This window comes from Acomys russatus, chromosome 16 (genome assembly GCF_903995435.1).
Source record: "Acomys russatus chromosome 16, mAcoRus1.1, whole genome shotgun sequence".
Classification (NCBI taxonomy): domain Eukaryota; kingdom Metazoa; phylum Chordata; class Mammalia; order Rodentia; family Muridae; genus Acomys; species Acomys russatus.
The window spans coordinates 30532681-30553553 of NC_067152.1; the positions used below are offsets into that span (position 1 = coordinate 30532681).

A 20873-nucleotide genomic window follows, 5' to 3' on the forward strand; every position below is an offset into this window, starting at 1 on the left:
CCTCCTGCCTCCGCCTCCCATACAGCTGGCACTATAGATGTGTGTCACCACACCTGACTCTACTTGCATTTACCGAGTGCTCACCCGGTATAACAGATGCTGCTCTGTGACCTCCCTGCCTCACCTCTCCTAAAGATTTCTTTTTGTTTTACGCATACAGATGTTTTGCCAGCACATATGTCTGTGGACCGCATACGTGCCTGGTACCCACAGAGATCAGAGAGGGATTTCTTATCCCTGGTAACTAGAGTTACAGACAATTGTGAGCCACCACGTGGGTCCTGAGAATAGAACCTGGGTCCTCTGGGAGAATGGCCGGTGCTCTTAACTGCTGAGCCATCTCTCCAATCCCCCAGATACCTTTCTCAAAGCAAGGTCTTGAGGGCTCTGATCTCCCTCATCTTTCAGATGAAGACACAAGTGTAGTGAGGGTCAGCGACTCACCCACGGTGACTTTGCAAGTGTCCGGCAAAGGGCCCAAGCCACCACCACTCCGTGTCCCTGGAGACATGGAGGCAGAGCTGGAGCCCAGAGTAGCTGTGGCTCTGCATAAGCCAGAGCTTGGTGGCCTTAGGGGTTCCTGAGATGTGGAACTGCTTAGATGGAGATTGCTGCCATGTGTTTGCTGTGGATGCTCTTGCTGTGGGTTGGGGAGCTTGAGAAAGACCAGTTTTACAGGTCTGATGCCTCTGTCTATCAGATCTGGATAGGGGCCCAAAATTTTGCTTAGCACGAGTCCCACCTCCTGCTAAGAACATCAGAGGTTTTCAGTCTGCTAGGTGTGTCAAGGCATGCCGTCATAGGAGCACGGGGTGGGGGCAGGATGCAGGGAGGAGGGTGGGACAGAGTCTTTCAAGAAGTCCAGACAGCTTTCCTGGCACCTGATGGTATTTGGAAAGGTGTGTGGGGGTAGGGCATTCCAGGACCGGAACAGCAAGGTGGGGTTTGGTAATGTGGGGTGTGGCTTGAGTGGAAAGCTCTGGGCAGATGGTTCATACACCATTCTGCAGGCCCACAGTTAGAGGAGTCAGTTAGGCCCTCAGATCTGTCCCGTGAGGGAAGGCTCAGGAGGATCCCAGCATCACCCTCCCTCTTGCCCCCGGGTGAGGTAAAGGACAGGCAGAAGTGAGTTTGTGGACCAGTACCCAATCACTTCCTTTTCCCTCAGCTGGGGGAAGGGAATGACACACGGCTAGTTAGAACCCCTCTCCTGACTTCAGGACACTTTGGGGCTTGGGAAGAGATGGAGTATCCTTGTGAGGGCGGCATGTATCCTGTGCGGGGCATCAGTGTTGCTTTACTGAGAAATTTCTATCTCTGTATCTAAGTGACAGGGCGGAAGCATACTTTTCTACAAATGGTCCTCTCTGAGATCTCACTCTGGATCCTGGCAGTGGGTCCCCAGTCCCAAAGCCTCAGGGACTTTGCAGACACCCATCCGCCTGACCTCAGTCCTTTCCTCTCTCCACATCCTCCAGGCGAACCACCGAAATCCGGAGAACGCAGCGGCTACAGCAGCCCCGGCTCTCCCGGAACCCCTGGCAGCCGTTCTCGCACGCCATCCCTACCAACACCCCCGACCCGGGAGCCCAAAAAGGTGGCAGTGGTCCGCACGCCCCCCAAGTCACCGTCTGCCAGTAAGAGCCGCCTACAGACGGCCCCTGTGCCCATGCCAGACCTGAAGAACGTCAGGTCCAAGATTGGCTCCACTGAGAACCTGAAGCACCAGCCAGGAGGCGGGAAGGTAAGGGCGTGGCCAGGAGGCGGGAAAGTGAGGGCGTGGCCAGCCTTCGCGGATGGGGTGCGGGCAGGCGGCTCCCACACTAGCCAGAGCACACAGGCCACCAGAGCGCTGGCTCCTTCCTTCCTCTCTTCATTCTTGCCAATTGGACAGGTGACAGCTGACCATCTACGGGGCCCACTTACGGTGGCCTACGGATTTAGCTGGGTACCGCCCTTGTTCGGCTTGGCTTTTGTCGTTGGTTCTAGGGAAACCCAAGGTTTTAATAGGAACAACTGGTTCTATGGCTGTTATGAAATGTCTAGGCCTTTGGCCCCGAGGCACCCCGAGGCACCCTGAGGCTCCCCTTCTTTGCTTTCCAACTGAGAGTTGCTTGGGCAGACTGACGTGTCTTCAGGGTTCTGGAATCTGCAACAGAGATTATGTGGGTGTCAGCAGGCATGACTCCCGTTTCTCCCCGAACCCTCCTCTGTGCACCCCTGATATCTCACCTTGAGTCCCAGTCTCACATGAAGATCCTAGCCCTGTGGGATTAAGGTCACCCTACTGACCTCATTTCAACACTCCTATTGCTCTGAAGGCCTTATCTCTAATAGTCACATTGTGAGGTTGGGGTGTCACTATATAAATGAGGGAACACACAGTATGTCCCCCTCTCCACCCAGTAGTGGAGTGAGGGGAGACAAATGGGGGGTGTGTGGAGCTGTGACCCATCACTGAGTCTACTGTCTCTGTCTTCTGGGACAACACACCTCTGAGTGCTAAAGGAGTTCCCTCAGAGTTTAGGGCCGATGCGCTTCCCCCGCCCCCATCAGCACAGTGAATACTCCCCACTGCTGAATTTGACTGAGGCTAGTCACTGGATAGAAGTTAGCTGTATCCCCTGTGGGCACCTTCCCTGGACCCTGGCATTGTTGGGGAGCCCTAGGCCCTCCCATTGGCTCTGCTGAGGGGTTTTGTACAGTATCTGGGTTAGACTGCATAGTTCATGTGACTTTTCTCCAGGCCAGAGGCTGGCTTTAGGCTCAGTGCTGTGTCCCACTCATGTCACTGAGTATTGGCTTGGACCATTTGCTTGGTCCTAGGTTGTGTTAACTCCCCTCAGCATCACCAAAGACACTTATCTGCCTCCTTCAGAAAGAGCCCTAAAAACCAGGCGTGACATTTGGGAGGATTACAAGTTTGAGGCTAACTTGAGCTATGTGATAAGACCCTGCCTCAAAACAAACAAACAAACAAACAAACAAAAAAGAGACAAGTGCATAGTGGCTCAAACCCTTAATCCCAGCACTCAGGAGACAGAGTCAGGTAGATCTGTGACGTTTGAGTTCCAGGCCAGCATGGTCTATACAATGATCTCCAGACTAGCCAGAGTTATACAGTGAGACTCTGCCTCACAGAAGAGGAAGAGGAAGAGAAGGAGGAAAGCCCACAAAGCCACATGCTCACTTCTGACAGAAATGAACAGCGAGGTCACAATGACTTGGTGTAGCAACAAGGACGCGATGATGATCATCAAGCACCGCCCCCAGGCTCTGGAGCTCTTCCGGCAGAGGATGATGTGTGTTCAGAACGCCCGGGCCAGCAGCCCGCGAGTGCCAGTCCCACCCGGAACCAGCCTCCGCAAAGGCCCCGCCTGTGGAAGAAAAGATGGCTGCTCACTTATTGGCCACTTATCGCATTGCTAAGGATGCTTCTCTCTCCGCAGCAGCAGCAGCAGCTCCGGTTACATTAATGATCCTGAGTGTGTCTGTCCCCACTGTGGCTTGCATGCGGTTTTAGAGAAGGAAAGGTCACGGGACTCTGAAGCCACATGGAGGCTCTGGCCAGCGACCGCAGCTGCCGTCCATCATTTGGTTTCATGGTCGCCAGACTTTGGATCCTCATCCACTTCCCCAAAATGACTGTCAGGGTCAGCAAGATGGCTCAGAGGGTGGAGGTACATGCCACCAAGCCTGATGGCCTGAGTGTGCTCTCCAGAACCTACAGGTTGTCCTCTGACACATGTGCGCGTCAGAGGACGCACACACACACACACACACACACACACTCATGATAAATTTAAATGTCAAAACAAAAACAAGTGACCTCTTGGAAGCTGCATCTCAGGACCCCTGTGACTGTCACAGTCAGTGTCAGGACTTAGGGCTGCCCAGAATCTATGAGACACCATGACTGGTTCTCTCACCTCCTTCCCAGCCATAGCTCCCAGACTAGAAGGTGGACCCATCAGGGTCTTTGAGGGGACACATGGACACACGGAACCTGCAAGTCAGAGACCCTGAGGCAGACACAGTCTGTCTCCTCTCTTTCCACCACCCCAGATGCCACTCCAGTTTCAACCGCTGTCAGGCAGGTTCTTGTCCCTTCTGTGCACCTTTCTGTCCTTCTGTCCTTCCGTCCTTCCTTCCTTCCTTGTTTAATCCTGTTCCCATTGGTTCTATTCAGAACCTAGACCTTGCCTCCTCCAGCACTGTGTCCAGTGACCTCCGTGACTCTGCAGCCCTCAGCCTGGCCTTCTTGGTCTCACCTCTGCTGCCTTCCCCTTGGGAACCTCCAGTTCTTGCCTTGCTCTGTTCTGATGGGGAGGGAGGGGGCCATCAGCCTAGACCAACCTTCCTTCATCTACTCTAGGAAGATCTCCCTAGATTCTCCTCTGTCTAAATCAGCTTTGAGGTCCTGATGTGTAGTAACTGAGGGAACTCTGAATCCCATGAGCCCTTGCGGGCAGTGTAAGCCCATTACAGGGTGGCTTACCAAGTCGGGCAGTTCTTTCAAATTAGTACCAGGAATCCGTGTGCGGTGGTGCCCATCTTTAATACCAGTACAGCAGAGACAGCTGGATCTCTGAGTTGGAGGCCAGCCTGGTCTACAAAAGCAAGTCCAGGACACCCAGGGCTACACAGAGAAACCCTATCTCGAAAAAACAAACAAACAAACAAAACCAAAACAAAATTTGTACAGGAACTGGCCTGAACAGGGAGTACAACATTCTGCAAATATTCCATAAAAGGAGGGGCTTGGCTAACCCCATCTAAGAAGCCGTGCTGGGCTGTGATGACTTACTTACCCGTGTCTACAGAGGGCTAGAAGAGGCGAAGTGACTTGCTCTGGGATTTCAGGGTTGACAGCAGGGGAAGTGACAGAACCGTGGAACAGCCTCTCTCACACTCCATGAAGGCAGGAGGAGTGTCTGCAGAAGCCCTGAGCCCTGTAAGCAAATAGCAGTGTTGCTGCCTACAGGAACTCTGACATGGCGTTTATTCCGGGTTGATGGACAAGAGCTGACATCTTGGATCCCTGGAATGTTTGCTTAATGAGAGCCCATCTCAAAGTAATTCTTGTCCATGAAAAGGCAAAATTCCAAGAGTCTGAAGAACAGGGCTCCATTAGTAGAGTCTTGCCTAGCGTGCATGAGGTCCCGGGTTCTGACCCCAGCACCAGATAAACACTTCCTGGTAGAGCGGACCCCGTAGTCCTCAGGTTCCAGAGATGGAAGCAGGAAGATGGGAAGTTCAAGGACAACCCTCACTACATGAAGAATTCAAGGATGGCCTGGGTTTTACGAGACCCTGTAGTTATGTAAAGTAATAATAATAATAATAATAATAATAATAATAATAATAATAATAATAATAATAATAATAATAATAATAATGAGATTTTTAAAAAGAGCCTAGAGCCTGGTGAGATGATCCAGTGAGCTAAAAGTGTTTGCTGCCAAGTCTGACGACCCGAGTTCAATTCCCAGTGCCCATGTTGCTGCAAGTTGTCCTCTGACCTCCACCAGGCACCCAATTCCTCCACAATAAATGAATAAAATTGGGCTGGAGAGATGGTTTAGAGGTTAGGAGCTCTTGCTCTTACCCACAGTTCCAGTCCCAGCACCCACTGTGGGCAGATCGCAACTGCTTTTTGGTTTTTTGAGACATGGTCTCTCTGTGTAGCCTTGGCTGTCCTGGACTTACTTTGTAGACCAGACTGGCCTCGAACTCACAGAGATCTGCCTGCCTCTGCCTCTGCCTCCCGAGTGCTGGGATTAAAGGTGTGAACCACGCCCAGCTTTACATGTTCTTCCTATTCCTTGGGTATCCATAGGCAGGCATACCCACAGACTCACAAATAAAAAAAATTTTTTTTTTAAATTTATTTATTTTATTTATTGCATATGAGTGCTTTATCTGCAGAAGAGGGTATCAGATTACATTATAGATGGTGTGAGCCACCATGTGGTTGCTGGGAATTGAACTCAGGACCTCTGGAAAAACAGGCGGCGCTCTTAACCACTGAGCCATTTCTCCAGCCCCCACAAATAAAAAATTTAAAACTCTTTAAAAAGTGTAATAATCTTTCAAAGTTCACTGAGCTCTATGAGATGGTCTGACACTTAAGGGCACTGCCCCCCCCCCACAAAGCTGACCATACACACACCATGTCACAAGCATGCACCCACATCTGCACAAATAAATAAATATAATTTAAATTTTAAAAAAAGATACTGAAGAATACAGACCACTCTAAAGTGTTTCCCTTGAAGAAAGGGACTTGCTGGCGGGGATGGCGGGGCGCTCTGCAGAGAGACCCATCAGGCTAAAATGGTGACATGCTTGTAATCCCAGCACCTGAGTGGCTAAGACAGGAGGATGCCAAGGTCACTGGTTAGGGAAAGGGCGAGACATCTCCTTTTCTGCCTTGGACTCTTCCCTAGGCTTCTCAAGATGCTGCAGGGAATGAGTCTCAGCTCAAGACTCCACAGTGAGGTGTGTTGAAGGAAAATGCAGCCAGGCCTGCAGCCTTACCAGAGAATACAGAGGAGTATGGGGCTGGCAGGCAAAAGCCTCTTGGAAGTTCTTTTAAAAGTCTGATGCTGTCAAGCCTGGCGATGGCGGCTCACGCCTTTAATCCCAGCACTCCGAGGCAGGCAGATCTCTGTGAGTTCGAGGCCAGCCTGGTCTACAAAGAGAGTCAAGGACAGGCAACGTTACATAGAGAAATCCTGCCTCAAAAAAGAAAAGAAAGAGATTGCGCCAGTTTTTGGTTAATGTCCACCTGGTTGTCTAAGACGGCGAGCTCCTCTAAAGACTTGTAGATCCATGCAGGGTCCCTCACTCCAAAGCTTGCAAAGCCTGGCAGCACCACTAGCAAGTGACCACAAGATGGCGATGGAGTGCTGTAGACGGCAGCCGCCGTTCCTGGACCACCCACAGGCGTTGCTCCTTTATCTGCAAGTGTGTGTTGTGGTTTTTCTCAGTAGTCTTCTTCCCTGACCCTTGGGGGGTTTTGTTTGTTTGTTTGTTCGTTTTCTTTCTTTCTTTCTTTCTTTTTTTCTTTCAGCTTTTGGTTTTTGGTTTTTTGAGACAGGGTTTCCTGTGTAGCTTTGGCTGTCCTGGACTCACTTTGTAGACCAGGCTGGCCTCGAACTCACAGGGATCCACCTGCCTCTGCCTCCTGAGTGTTGGGATTAAAGGCGTATGCCACCACGCCCGGCTAAAGGCCTTTTTCTATCTCTCATCTCTGCCTGTTTCTTTCTGTCTGTCTGCCTCCTTCACCACTGGCCATATGGAGATATGAGAGAGGTCTTTTGTTTTTGTTTTTGTTTTTTTTAAATATTTATCTATTTTATGTCTATGAGTACACTGTCTTCATGCACACCAGCAGAGGACACTAGATCATATTACAGATGGTTGTGAGCCACCATGTGGGTGCTGGGAATTGAACTCAGGACTTCTGGAAGAGCAGCCAGTGCTCTTAACCGCTGAGCTATCTCTCCAGCCCGAGAGAGTTTTTTTTTGTTTTTGTTTGTTTGTTTTAACGTTAATGTGTGTGTGTGTGTGTGTGCACGTGTGCGTGCGTGCGTGTGTGTGTGTGTGTGTGTGTGCGTGCGTGCGTGCGTGTGTGTGTGTGTGTGTGTGTGTGTGTGTGTTGGAAGTGTTTAAAATACAACATACTGACACAGAAAAAGAGAGTTGGTTTTGGTGTTTCGTCTTGTTTAGATAGGGGCTCATTTATTCCAAGCTGGCCTCGAACTCACATGTGGTTGAGGATGGCTTTGAACTTCTGGTGTTCTTGCCTCTACCCACCAAGTGCTAAGACTACAGAGGCTTTCATCAACACATTCAGTTTTATACAGTGGGAAGGCTTGACCTCTGGGCCTTATGCATGCTGAGAAAGTCCTCTCCTAACGGACGTTCCCAGACACCACCACAGTTGAAAGGCAGCCATAATGGTGACTGGTTCTTTATTGCCTTCTACAGGTTGGCTAGCCTGGATACAGACAGGCTTTCCATGGGCCTCAGCTGCCCACACCAGGTTCATTTCCCAAATGGGGCATTGCCGTGGGCGCAGCCCCGCCCGGCCAGCAGCAGCAGTCGTGGGGCTCCTTGGTTTGGAAGCTTGGGGGCCAAGAAGGAATCCATGAGAGCTCTGAACCCAAGCAGAAGGGGGGAAAAAGCCCCTCTAGGGCTTGAATGGCTTTGGGGTCTCTGGGAAGTGTAAACCAAAGAGGGCCCAGCCTGCTTCTTAGGACCACTCCCTAAATGACCACAGACACTTCCCTCCCAGATAGAAGGCTCTCAGATGAAAATGTACTCCCTTCCTTCAGGGATATTTCCAGTGTCTAGTCATAGCGAAAGTGCAGTGCCGTAGCACCATACATGCCACTATCCCTGAGAAATGGCATTTCAAGGACTCCGGTGTCACAACACCAGCCGCCACCCTCCGCTCCCTACTCTGTAACCCTGAGCATCTTTAAAGGGTATTGGCTCAACAAGACCCCTAGCAGTAATCTGCGTCTGCTTTGTAACTATCTACCTAGTGCCAAACCCCCACAAAAGCACATTTCCTTTCCTGTGGGATTAGAATGAGAAACACACACACACACACACACACACACACACATACACACATACACACACACACAGGGGTGGGGTCTCTCTGCATGTTGCAAACCATATGTGATTGCTTAATGTTCTATGATTAATTTGGCTTCTTCTTGGTGTTTTTTTTGTTTTTTTTTTTTTAGAAAGGGTTTCTCTGTGTGCAGTCCTGGCTGTCCTTGAATCACTCTGTAGACCAGGTTGGCCTCAAACTCAGAGATCCTAGGGACAGCTAGGGCTACACAAAGAAACCCTATCTCAAAAACCAACCAAATAAATATATAAAATAATAAGAATAAATAAAAGGAGGTTACTGAATACAGACTCTTATAGTCAGCACTGAGCTTCCTGGAAGCCAATGAAGAAAATAAAACATGATTGATCCAGGTGTGGTGGCGCATGCCTTTAATCTCAGCACTCGGGAGGCGGATCACTGTGAGTTCGAGGCCAGCCTGGTCTACAAAGCGAGTCCAGGATAGTCAAGGCTACAGAGAGAGACCCTGTCTCGAAAAGCAAAAAACCCCAGAAAACATGATTGATCACATAAATCCTTATTTGACAAAGAAACATTTTGGAGGAGACTAACTATTTTCGAGACACCAAGAAACCAAATTAAGGCTGGACAGTGGTGGCACATCCCTGTAATCCCAGAACTCGGGAGGCAGAGGCAGATGGATCTCTGTGTGTTCGAAGCCAGCCTGGTTTACCAAATCCAGGAGAAACAAGGCTACACAGAGAAACCCTGTCTCGGTTAAAAAAAAAAAAAAAAAATCTCCTTCAGGAGTTTATCCAGGGGAAGTTACTAATAAAGTTGTTCATGGCAGAACATGCCTGTTACCTGAGCCCTGAGAGGCAGAGGCAAGAAGGTAAAGAGTTCAAAAGTGTAAACAAACGAAAGCTAAAAGTGGGTCTTGAGAGATGACTCAGCAGTTAAGAGGACTGACTATTCTTCCAGAGGACCTGGGTTTGATGCTCAGCACCCACATGGCTGCTCACGACTGTCTGTAACTCCAGTCTCAAAGGATATGATGCTCTCTTCTAGCCTCCTGGGGCACCAGATACTGCATGTGGTACACAGAGACACATATACTGGGCATGGTGGCGCACGCCTTTAATCCCAGCACTTGGGAGGCAGAAACAGGCAGATCTCTGTGAGTTCGAGGACAGCCTGGTCTACAAAGTGAGTCCAGGACAGCAAAGGCTACACAGAGAAACCGTGTCTCAAAAAACAAAAAACAAAACAAAAAATTATGATTAAGCTGGGAAGGTGGTATACAACTTTGATCCCAGAGCTCAGAGGCATATGGATTTCTGTAAGTTCAAGGCTAGCTTGATCTACTACTGAGTTTAACACAGCCGGGGCTACATAAAGAGAGCCTGTCTCAATCTTAAAACATGCAAAAAAAAAAAAAAAGCTAAAAATTGCCGCACCCAGGATAGTTTTAAAGTATTTATGTAATGTATGTATGAGTGTGTGCATGCCATTGCATGCGCGTGGAAGTCAGATCACATGTGGGGTCTCATCAGGTCAGCTCAAGATAGTTTTTGGCTTGGAGCCTTTAACATTCCAGCTCTTTCTTTCTTTTGTTTGTTTTTTCCAGACAAGGTTTCCTCTGCGTAACAGCCCTTGCTGTCCTAGACTCATTCTGTAGACCAGGCTGGCCTCGAACTCACAGAGATCTGCCTACCTCTGCCTCCCAAGTGCTGGGATCAAAGGCGTGCGCCAACCCCCCACCCACCCTTCCCACCCCCGCCCAGCAGAAGGTCTTTCTTATAAAGTGTCTTGCACTGGTGTGGCCGTTTGAGTTTTTGTTGCTTTTCTTCAGAGAACTTGACACAGGGGACTCCCTATTTATACCTGTCACTCCCCTCCTCAATCTGGTAGCCTCCCAGCTCTGTTTTCCAGTCCCCAGTCATGTTTTCTTGCAGGCTCATTACTGCATCTAGCAGGTTTCCAGTGTGCCTGTCCCCTGAGGAGGTGGGGCTCAGGCCTGGCTCTCTGCCCCCAGCAGCCCCACAGGTCAGGGGTCAGTGCTCTGGGGGGCGTGGCCATCACTCATTCTTTTTTTCTGGCTATCAAAGGTGCAGATAATTAATAAGAAGCTGGATCTTAGCAACGTCCAGTCCAAGTGTGGCTCAAAGGACAATATCAAACACGTCCCGGGCGGCGGCAGTGTGAGTACTGTCACACGGCACGCAGTGTGCTGCAGCTTTCACTGTGAGAAGTGTCATGAGTGTGTACTTGTGAGACATTGCATAGAATAAACCATCACAGGCTCAGGACCTCCTGTGTCCCCACGCTGTGTCTGCGTCCCCAGACACCCCTCCCTGTGTTGGGGGGAGGGCCCAGCAGACTAGGGAGAGTAGTTAGCTTCCACCCACCACCCCCCTTCCCTGAGAAGCTGGGTCCCTGCATGTCTATGTTTCTAGAAGCCCCACAGCTATTGGAAATGGGGCTGAAGACCCTGGCACCTGTGGCTGGGCTCATGCCTGTTACCTCATATCTGGGGCAGGTTCTGCTAAGGATGTGATCTGACTAGACACTAGGACTTCCTGTCTCCTGTTAAAGGTCAGAAAGGGCCCTAATTACCCTAAACACCATTTCTGGTCTGGGTCTCTTTCATCTTTGAGAGAGGAAACAATTCCTAAGCCTCTCAGTTAAATTTAACTGCCCCCCCCCAAAAAAAAACAAAACAAAACTAAACAAAACAGAGACTCTGGTTGCAAAGGTCCTTACAAAGCAGTCTGAGGTGATATGGCCTGCATTGTTTACCAGAGAAAGGCTGGTTAGGGTTGTAAATTTGTCCCCCTTTAAACACCACTGGGGACCTGGAACATCCTCAGAGGGTCCCTGTGAGATGTTCTCAAGCTCCCTCCATGGGCTGAAGGATCCCCTTGTCCTCCTGGCCTGTGCCTGCAGGATATGTAGGCTGGCCTCAGGTTGTTCCTTGCCAGCTCCCTCATGGTGCTCCCATTCAGGGTCAGTCCTGGGAGGGGCCCAGGCCAGCATACTGAAAGCAACTTCCTGCTGGCTCAACCTTGTGACTGCTGGAACACTGGGCTGGGCTGTGTTTCCAGAAAGAGCCTCAGCCCACAGAGTTTATTCTTGCAATGCCCTTCTGCCTCCCGCCCTGGCACCCGCCCTGCCTTCTGACTCTTGGACCTTTGGCCCCAGAGCAGCAAGTGCTGGCCCTGTGGCTACTGCTTTCTCACGCTGACTCACAGTGTTGCCTTCTCCTCTGTCCTCCACTCTCCTCCGTGCTCCTGCCACACCACCTCCCGTAATTGTGGTTTTTTTTTTGCTTCAGAAGAAAAGGCGGGGCCGTTGGCTACACTGTAGCTACTGCCCAGTCTGATGCCCTCTCAGAGTATACTCAATAAACTATTCTAGAAAGAGATGGGTGGCGGAAAGAGGCGGTCTTTAATGATTAATATGCTTGTCTCTGGGCCCTGTAATGTTGTTGTGTGTGATATTTTGGCTTCCCAATGCAGGTGTGCTGTGGCCAGAAAGGAAAGCCCTGGGTGTTTGGTTTTGCTCATGTCTGGTCTGCAACTGGGGCTGAGGCCCTGGCTCCCATGGGCTGCAGAGGGCAGATAGATGCTCCTGCAAGGAAAGTTGGGAAGAGCTGGCTCAGGGCAGCTGTGGGCACTTGCTGATCGCCTGATGAGGCCGCAGTACCTAGGCTCCCAGGGAACTTTGTAACATGTACTGCAATGTGTCGGCCTGGGAGCTAGCCTATGCCCTTATATAGAGTCACAGGATAGCCTGGGCTGACCATGAGGGCTGTCCTGCGGCCACTGTTGACTATAGGACGGACCAGTAGAGAAAGCTGTCTTGAGGGAGGGGGCTGGAGGGCTCTAGCCTCTGTCAGTTTGGGTTGTAGGATTCCTGGCCTAGGCTGCACATCTGGCTTGCTCCTTCCTGGCTCACTCTAGAGTGACAGGACTTGGACCAGGCAAGCTTCTCCACCTCCAGGCTCGGCTGTGGTCTCCTCTCTAGGAGTCACTCTGTGAGCTCTAGTCTCCTCGTGACAGCTGCTTCTCCCATGCCCCGTACATTCCTTTCTCCTCTGGCCAGTCCAGGTTTCCAACACCTTCTACCCCCCCGCCTCACTCCCTGCTCCTTGCTCTTAAGTGAGGTCCTGGTCTCTGTAGCATTCCTGTTAGGCCCTGGCTCCCACGGGGCTGCAGAGGGAAGATGCCTCTGGTGTGTGTGAGGGCGGGGGGGGCGGGGGGGGGCGGAAAGCCAGCCCCTTAGCTTCCCCCATTGTCACCTACCCCAGAACTCCTACTGTCCCCTGGATCTGTTTGCAGAAGGTTCTTAGGATCATCTGCTCTTCACCCATCCCCCACAGGGGTAAGTTGACACCTCAGCACAGTAACATATGAGGCCACAGCCCTTCTCTTCTGTCAGGTCCATTAGCAATACACACACACACACACACACACACACACACACACACACACACCATAACACATAATCTCAGCACAGCCATACATGAAAATGAGAGGGATTTGTCCATCGAGACCTCTGTGGAAAGTCCACCTTGCTTTGCTGACTCTCACACATAAGGCCACCCCTTTTCCAGGATGGGAGATGAACTCCTCACTCCCTGGAATGGCCCCACCCATGAGCTACAAGGCGGGGGGGGGGGGGGGTCCTATGGGATTTAGCAGGTGGCAGTAGCAACCAGCTACCTAAGCTGTAAAGCTGAGTTCTGAGAGGCTGGCTCCCGGGAGCTTCATCTGCCTGGTGGTCTCTGTCAGGAAAGCCTTGCTGCTGGGCCATGTGAAGGACCATTGGGCTGGCCGGTCTCCCTGTGTGTCCTGTCTGCTCATATATGCTTTGCTGAGGCACTTACTAAACCTGTGAATTCTGCTGTGCGCCTGCTCTTCCTGTTGGTGTTGCTTTGTTCTTCTCAGTAGAGGTTGAAGTGTCCAGGATACTGTCTATGTCCAGACACCAAGTGCCTCCCACTCTGAGCCATAGAGCTGTTCTGGGTCCTGTTTGCTGACTAGTGGTCCAGGACTGTGGGAGCTTCCTGGATGAAGCACACCTCTGTCCTCATCGGCCTCTCCTCTTTCAGGAGATTGTCTGCAAGGCTGTGTAGGCCTGTCACTTCTTCTTCCACTGGGTGTCATCGGTCTTTCCTCAATACAAAGATTTATAGTTTTTAAAAAAATATTTAAATATATGCTAAATAGATACCATGGTCACATACAAGGACCAGGCACCCCTGCTTTTCCATAAAAGTCTCTTGTGTTTCTGGGATTGAAGATGTTCAGGTCCCACGATTACTTTGTGAGGGCCCAGCTTCTGGGGGGACAGGGTTGGCTGGATTTGGGGAGCATATTTTCCTCCCTGAGTGGGATGTATCCAGTGGCTGATGGGAACCACTGATGAGTGGCCCATCGGGCTTTGCACTGTCTTACACCCCTAGTGACATAACTGCCTTTATTCGCTGTCTCTTTCCCATCCTCTTTGACCTGCAGGTACAAATCGTCTACAAGCCAGTGGACCTGAGCAAGGTGACCTCCAAGTGCGGCTCCTTAGGCAACATCCACCATAAACCAGGTAGCACTTGGGGAAGGCAGGCTCTGGGACAGGAGAGCGCTGGCTGGGCTGGTGGGTGCCTCCCAGAGTAGGGCCAACATGGACAGTGAATGTAAAATGTGAAAGTGCTCTGTGGCCTAGGACAGTGACTGTCCCTGCTGGCTCCTGAGAAGCCTTTGTCACCCTAGACAAAGGATGGGAAGAAGAGGAGGAACTGGTTCAAGATTCCATCCTGTGGCTCTCCAAAAAGGAGAGCTGTATAAAAGGACCAGCCACAGGCCTGACTGGGGCCCCAAAGGTGGGCTCTGTGGGCATCTCAGCTTTGTTCCCAGCCAGCATGGGGAACACTTCATCCACTTGCACCAGCCATAGCAATGAGACCTTCTGGGCTGTCATCCTGTGCTTGCTGTGACTGTTTAAACAAAGCACCTTTCCCAGGAAAACAGTGCAGGTCACCCCCTCTTCTACTCGCACCCCAATGTGCTGGCCCGAGTCAAAGTGGGGAGAGGAGGTTAGGGTCCTGCCTCGTTGTACATTGGGCAAGCAGTTTGATTCCAAGGTCTTGAGGGGCTGCGGCTTACAGGGTGTTCTTAGGAGAGCCTCCCCCACTAGAAGGCATCCACTTCAGAAGTTAGCACGCCTTCTCTTGACCAGGCTTCATGTACCTCTCAATAAAAGAGATTTCGCAGAGTAAATAACCCGTGTGCACCTCAATTAGAGAAGAGGCAGGTAGTTTGCAAGCCCTTACAAGGGTTCCCTTGTGGTTAAGCCTCCTTCTAGATAAAACACAGCCCTGGCAACAACCCCCAAGGGTTGGGCTGTTCTGTGATCACTGGCCCAGCCTCTGTTGGAATCAGAGTGGCCATGTTTTCCAGTGCTCCCCTCCTGAATGGTAATGCCTGACCTACTTTTTGACTAAGCAGCCCCCAGGCACTTTGCTCTGCCAGCTCAGAGCTTGTTTAACATATGCTGAGTGTCCCCCGCCTACCCCAGGCCACAGAAGATGACAAGAGGCTTTTGTGTGGGTTGTGTTCCAGGAGGTGGCCAGGTGGAAGTAAAGTCAGAGAAGCTGGACTTCAAGGACAGAGTCCAGTCAAAGATCGGCTCCTTGGACAATATCACCCATGTCCCTGGAGGAGGGAATAAGAAGGTAAGAGGTTGGGGGCACATGAGGGAGGTCACATGGGGATGTTGGGGCTAATGGAAGGGACACAGCTGGTCCTAGAGCAGTGGTTCTCAACCTGTGGGTCATGGCCCCTTGGGGGGGGATTGTATATCAGATATTTATATTACAGTTTCTAAGAGTAGCAAAATTACAGCTATGAGGTAGCAACAACAAAATTCTATGGTTTGGGGGATTGCCACAAGATGAACTGTATTAAAGGGTCACAGCACCAGGAGGGTTGTGTCCTAGGGTCCCACATGGACCATCTGAAGACAGATTCTCACCCTCAGCTTAGCACACCAAAACAAACAGGAGACAAAAGCCAGATCTTCTTTTTCTGTGGTTACCAGAGAGCTAGAGTAGAAATTGGGGTGCTTCCTGAGATGTGGCCCAGCTTGCACAGAGCCCCCAGGTCCCAACCCCAACACTGCAAAAAACTGGGCATAGTTGGTGCATGCCTGTAATCCCAGGTGGAGGCAGGAGGATCAGGAGTTCAAAACCACCCTCAGCAAATAAGTTTCAGGCCAGACTGTGCTACACAAATTCTCACCAGACAGACAGACAGACAAACCCAGTGGTGCTGAAACCTCTGCACATACATAGAGAAGTGTTCACACTGCAGTTCCCAACTACGTCTGGTCTCCAGGCTGAGGACTGGATATTTAGTGGATACAGTACGGGTGTGTGTGGCTCCGAGCAAGCTGCTCTTGCCCCCATCTCAGGGGGAGGCTGTCCTGTCTCCGCACTTGTCTGCCCCTGAACTGTAGAGCTGGCCTCCTAGGCAGGGTCCGCCTAGTGAATGACTGAACAGAGGAATGTCCTGGGATCGGACCCAGCCTAGCATGAGAAAAGGCATTTAGCCAAAGTGGCTCAGCTGTCTTCCCACTTGGCCATGTTGGGCAGCCACTGTGCGTACATGCCTAACCAGTCCCCAGAGCTTCGTTCCCATGCGTCTTCAGAGGCTAGCCTGGTCTACAAAGCAAGTTCTAGGACATCCAAGGCCAAACAGAGAAACCCTGCCTTGGGAAAAAAAGCAAAGCAAAACAAAAACAAAGAATGAGTGAATAAATGAATGAGTGAGTGAATGAACGAATGAATGAGTGACTGATTGAATGAATGACTGAGTGAGTGAATGAATGAATGAGTGAGTGAATGACTGAGTGAATGAATGAATGAGTGAATGAATGAACAGCGGTTTCCTCCCACGCAAACTGGCTCTGGTGTGTAGACAGTCAGTGCTTGTCGTCTCTCCCTTTCCCACCCTCTACTTCCTGCAGATTGAAACCCACAAGCTGACCTTCCGGGAGAATGCTAAAGCCAAAACTGACCATGGGGCAGAAATCGTGTACAAGTCACCTGTGGTGTCCGGGGACACATCACCACGGCACCTCAGCAACGTGTCCTCTACGGGCAGCATCAACATGGTGGACTCACCGCAGCTTGCCACACTAGCCGACGAAGTGTCCGCTTCCTTGGCCAAGCAGGGTTTGTGATCAGGCCCCCCCGGGGCGGTCAATAATCGTGGAGAGAAGAGAGAGTGAGAGTGTGGAAAAGAAAAAAAAGGAAAAAAAAAAAAAAAAAAAAAAAAAAAAAGAATGATTCGGTTCCTCCTCACCCTCGCCTTCCCTGCTGCTCCTCACAGCCGGGCTGATCGGCTTGTCACCTAACCTGCTTTTCTGGCTTGGGACTTCAAAATCAGTGATGGGAATACGAGTAAATTTCGTCTTTCCAAATTGATTAGTGGGCTAGTAATAAAAAATATTCTTTAAGGGAAAAAAAAAACCATGTAAAAACATGGCCAAACCCAACATTTCCTTGGGCAATTACTATTGATTTCCCCTCCCCTCCCTCTCTGAGTATTAGAGGGTGAAGGAGGCTATGGAGGCTGCTTCTGGGGAGTTTTGAGAGACTAGGGCAACTAATGGCCCCATCCTAGGGGCATCAGGGACAGGGGCAGCAGCAAGAGATTTGAAAGTTGGTGTGTTTGTGGCACTTTAGGCAGGTGATGTTGACCAAGTGTGGGTGTGAGGGAGGGCTGAGGTAGCAAAGGCTGAGGAGATGGGTGGCCTGGGAGTCAGGGGAGAGGTGACAAAGACAGATTGGAAGAGGGGACACTGGCTCTTGCCAAGCAGCGTGGGGAGCACAGGTAAGCCCTAGCTGCCTGCAGCAGCAGTCTTAGATGGTACAGCCGGCCGCCTGTTTGGTAAAGCCCTGCCAAGTGCTGCAGGTCTGGGTGCCCCTTCTGTAGGGCAGCCTGAGGGAGAGGGGACCCTGGGCAGAAAGAAGGTGGGCCAGAAGGTGGCAGCTTGTGGATTGGTTCTCTGAAGGCTGCCCTTGATATCCCAGGGCACCAGCTTCTTCCTGCCTCTCTGCAGGGCGGGAGTCCTGCGGCCGAGGGCCTTTCCTTATGCTTTCCCAGGAAAAACCCTGCCATGACTTTGGCCACCTCACAGACCTGGGACTTCAGGGCTAACCAGTTCTTTGTAAGGACTCGTGCCTCTTGAGGGACACCTACCTGTTCTCAAGCCTGATCCCGTGGTACTTCTGCAGTGTGAGGGATGGGGTGGTGGGTCTCAGGCCTCTCATCCTTCCCAGAGCCACTGCAGTCCCCTCAACCTGTCCTGCATTGCTCACATGTCTGCCATGAGTGCCAGTCACTGCCGTACCGCCTCCCCTAGGCCCGGCCCCTGGCCTCTGGGTAGATGTATGCAATACCTGCCCTACACTAAGGGGTGGAGTCCAGGGAAGGCAAAGATTTAGGACTTAGTCTGTAGTCCTATGCCCCACTAATCCAACCAGTGTGCCTCCCATAAGGAACCTCATCAATTTGTTTGGGTCTCTCCATCACTTCCCATTCTAGATGGGAGCCGGTGTGTGTCTGGAGATGACCCTGGGCACTTCTGCTTCTTTTTAACTTTAGATAGTGGTTGCCTCCTAGGCCTGACCCCCTTCTTGTGTTGAGCTGGAGGCAGCAAGTCAGGTGTCAATGTACTGGTACCACTATGAGCAGGCAAGAGTCCCAGGGCAGGCAAGGCCACACTCCTCTCTATCTTCTGCTCCCCCCCCCCCACCTTGTGATTACTAGCCTCCCAGAGCCCAGCCACCATTAAGTCCTCATGCACGTAATCAGCCCTCCACACCCCGATTTGGGGAACATACCCCTGGATTGAAATGTTTTGCCTCCAGTCCCGAATGGGAAGGGGGTACTGCCTGCCCTTGGGGAGCAGCCAGACCATCTCCCTTCCTTTCCTGTCTGCACCCTGTTGCGTTGTAGTTGGATTTGTCTGTTTGTCTGGGTTCACCAGAGTGACTATGATAGTGAGAAGAAAAGAAAGAAAAAGAAAAAAAAAAAAAAAAGAAAAAGAAAAAAAAAAAGAAAAAAGAAAAAGAAAAAAAGGATGCATGTGTCTTGAAATATTTGTCAAAAGGCTCTAACCCACCACAGGTGGATGGAGGGCCTGGACACCTTGTCTCCATAGCGACTTGGCTCCAGGCCAGGGCAGTGTTACCCTGCTGGGACATCCCATGTTTTGAAGGGTTTCCTCTGCACCTGGGACCTCACAGACACTGGATTGTGACACTGGAGGTCTCTTAGCTGTCCTATCACAGGACACTAGCTGAAGCAGCAGGCTCCTCCTGTAAGGGAGAGCTTGTGGATGGTCCGTTTTGCAGAGTGAAGCGGGTCCTCTCTAATCACAGCCTCAAGTCCCACAGTGGCCCTGAAAGACGGTCGGATAACTCATGCACTGTGAGAAAAGGACATCAGTGCCAGCACAGAGACAGAGAGCTGTGGCCCTAGAAACTCCATGACTCCAGTAGACATCCTTGGGTCCTCTCCAAGCCTTGGCCTCCTCACCACAGGGATTAGGATGGACTGCCCCACAGAGGAAGGGGACATCAAGGAGTCCCTTGGTTTCCAAGGTGTCGGCCCACTGACTTTGCATGAACAACTCCTACAGTGGCGGGAACAGGCTTTTGGAGACTAGGAACCTCAGGCCCACATCTGCCATGTCTGGCTTGGGTACAGTTAAGGATGAAGGAAGCAGCCAACCTTCCCTATTAAGGAACTCTGTGTGCCCACAGCTCCCTGTTTAAGCCTCCCCACTGCTGGCGGACTTTATCTGTCCTTAGAAATGAAGGGTCCAATGGAGAAAAAGTAAGTGTGGTTTGATGGTCTGTGGTCCCTTCATCATGGTCACCTGTTCTGGTTTTTCTCTCTCACACCCATTTACCCATCCTGCAGTTTCTATCCTTGAGTAGGGGTACTCTGCCCTATCTCTTGCAGGGTAGTCAGCCCCCAGATCACGGAGTGATCACTGGTAAGTGCTGACAGGCTTGTGACTTCAGTGAGGACAATCCCCAGGGGCCTAACACCTGTCCCTTTCCCTCATGCCTTCCTACTCCAGAGCCAATGTCTCTGAGCAGGCTAGATAGGGTGTACAATTTGCCTGGTTCCTCCAAGCTCTTAATTCACTTCATCAATATTTCCATTTCAATCGACTCCAGTGGTAAGACTGTATCCTGTATGAGATTGCTTGTGCTGTGGGGGGAGGGGGAGGGAGACGAGGAACACATTAAAGATAGTTCACATGGGCAAAGGGAAGTCTTGGAATGTAGCAGTTAAGCCATCGGTAACCCCGTTCGTGATTTTGACCCCTTGGCTAGAGAGAAGAGGTGCCATGAGGCTAAAGCTGAGAGGCTTGGCTGTCCCATCGACAGGCTTTTCCCCAAGGCAGAGGCAACTAGCTAGTTCCCTGCCTTCCCAGCCAGGTGCAGCTCTCAGGTCTGTGTAGAAATCTATGAACTGCTCTTGCCTGCTGCCTTCTTGCGGCTTCCTACCCTCTAACCCACTGGCACATCACTGTCACCTCTGCATTGGCTTCAGATCCATAGCCCACACTACTAGCAGTGGCCAAGACCACTTTATCCGAGTCTGTTCTCCAGTAAAGTACATGGGGGATGAAGGCAGAGGTGGTTGGTAACCAACTATATGCCTGTGGCTTTTTTTGCCCTCAAAACTTCTCTTTGGCTTCTGAAAGGGTTACTTAGGGCAGTATCTCAATCTCACCCTCCTGATGGGCTGTAGCCTGTACTGTGCTACAACTGTGCTGGGCATCATCTCCAGTTCTTGCAAGTCCCATGATTTCTTTGGTGATTTTGAGGGTGGTTGGGGGGGGGGGGGGGGGGGGACATGAAATCATCTTAGCTTAGCTTCCTGTCTGTGAATGTCCATATAGTGTATTGTGTTTTAACAAATGATTTACACTGACTGTTGCTGTAAAAGTGAATTTGGAAATAAAGTTATTACTCTGATTAAACAAAATTTCTGTTCATGAATTACAAGATAACAAGTAAATTTGGAACAGAAAATGAAAAAGCGTCAGCTTTCTTGGTTGTCATTCAACTGTTGGCATTCTACCCTCCATCAGTAGTACTGTGGCTGACCTCACCAGGCGGTGTTCAACAGTTCCTAAGACCTAGGCCAGTTCATTCAAACTGAAGAAGTCTGTGGTGGGGCAGGGCATATGAGAGCCTTCA

The 20873-nt window shown here is 50.8% G+C and overlaps 1 protein-coding gene across 1 annotated transcript in view; it reads left to right on the forward strand.

The window, feature by feature from the left end:
* The window catches only part of Mapt (microtubule associated protein tau), a 91511-nt gene extending 74677 nt beyond the window's left edge, over positions 1-16834 (forward strand). Inside the window, exons 10-14 of the mRNA XM_051158843.1 lie at positions 1479-1744; positions 10699-10791; positions 14110-14191; positions 15208-15320; positions 16613-16834. Of these exons, the coding sequence (XP_051014800.1) occupies positions 1479-1744; positions 10699-10791; positions 14110-14191; positions 15208-15320; positions 16613-16828 (770 nt within the window). The 3' untranslated portion in view covers positions 16829-16834. The remainder of the gene's footprint in view (positions 1-1478; positions 1745-10698; positions 10792-14109; positions 14192-15207; positions 15321-16612) is intronic.
* The last annotated feature ends 4039 nt before the right edge of the window (positions 16835-20873 follow it).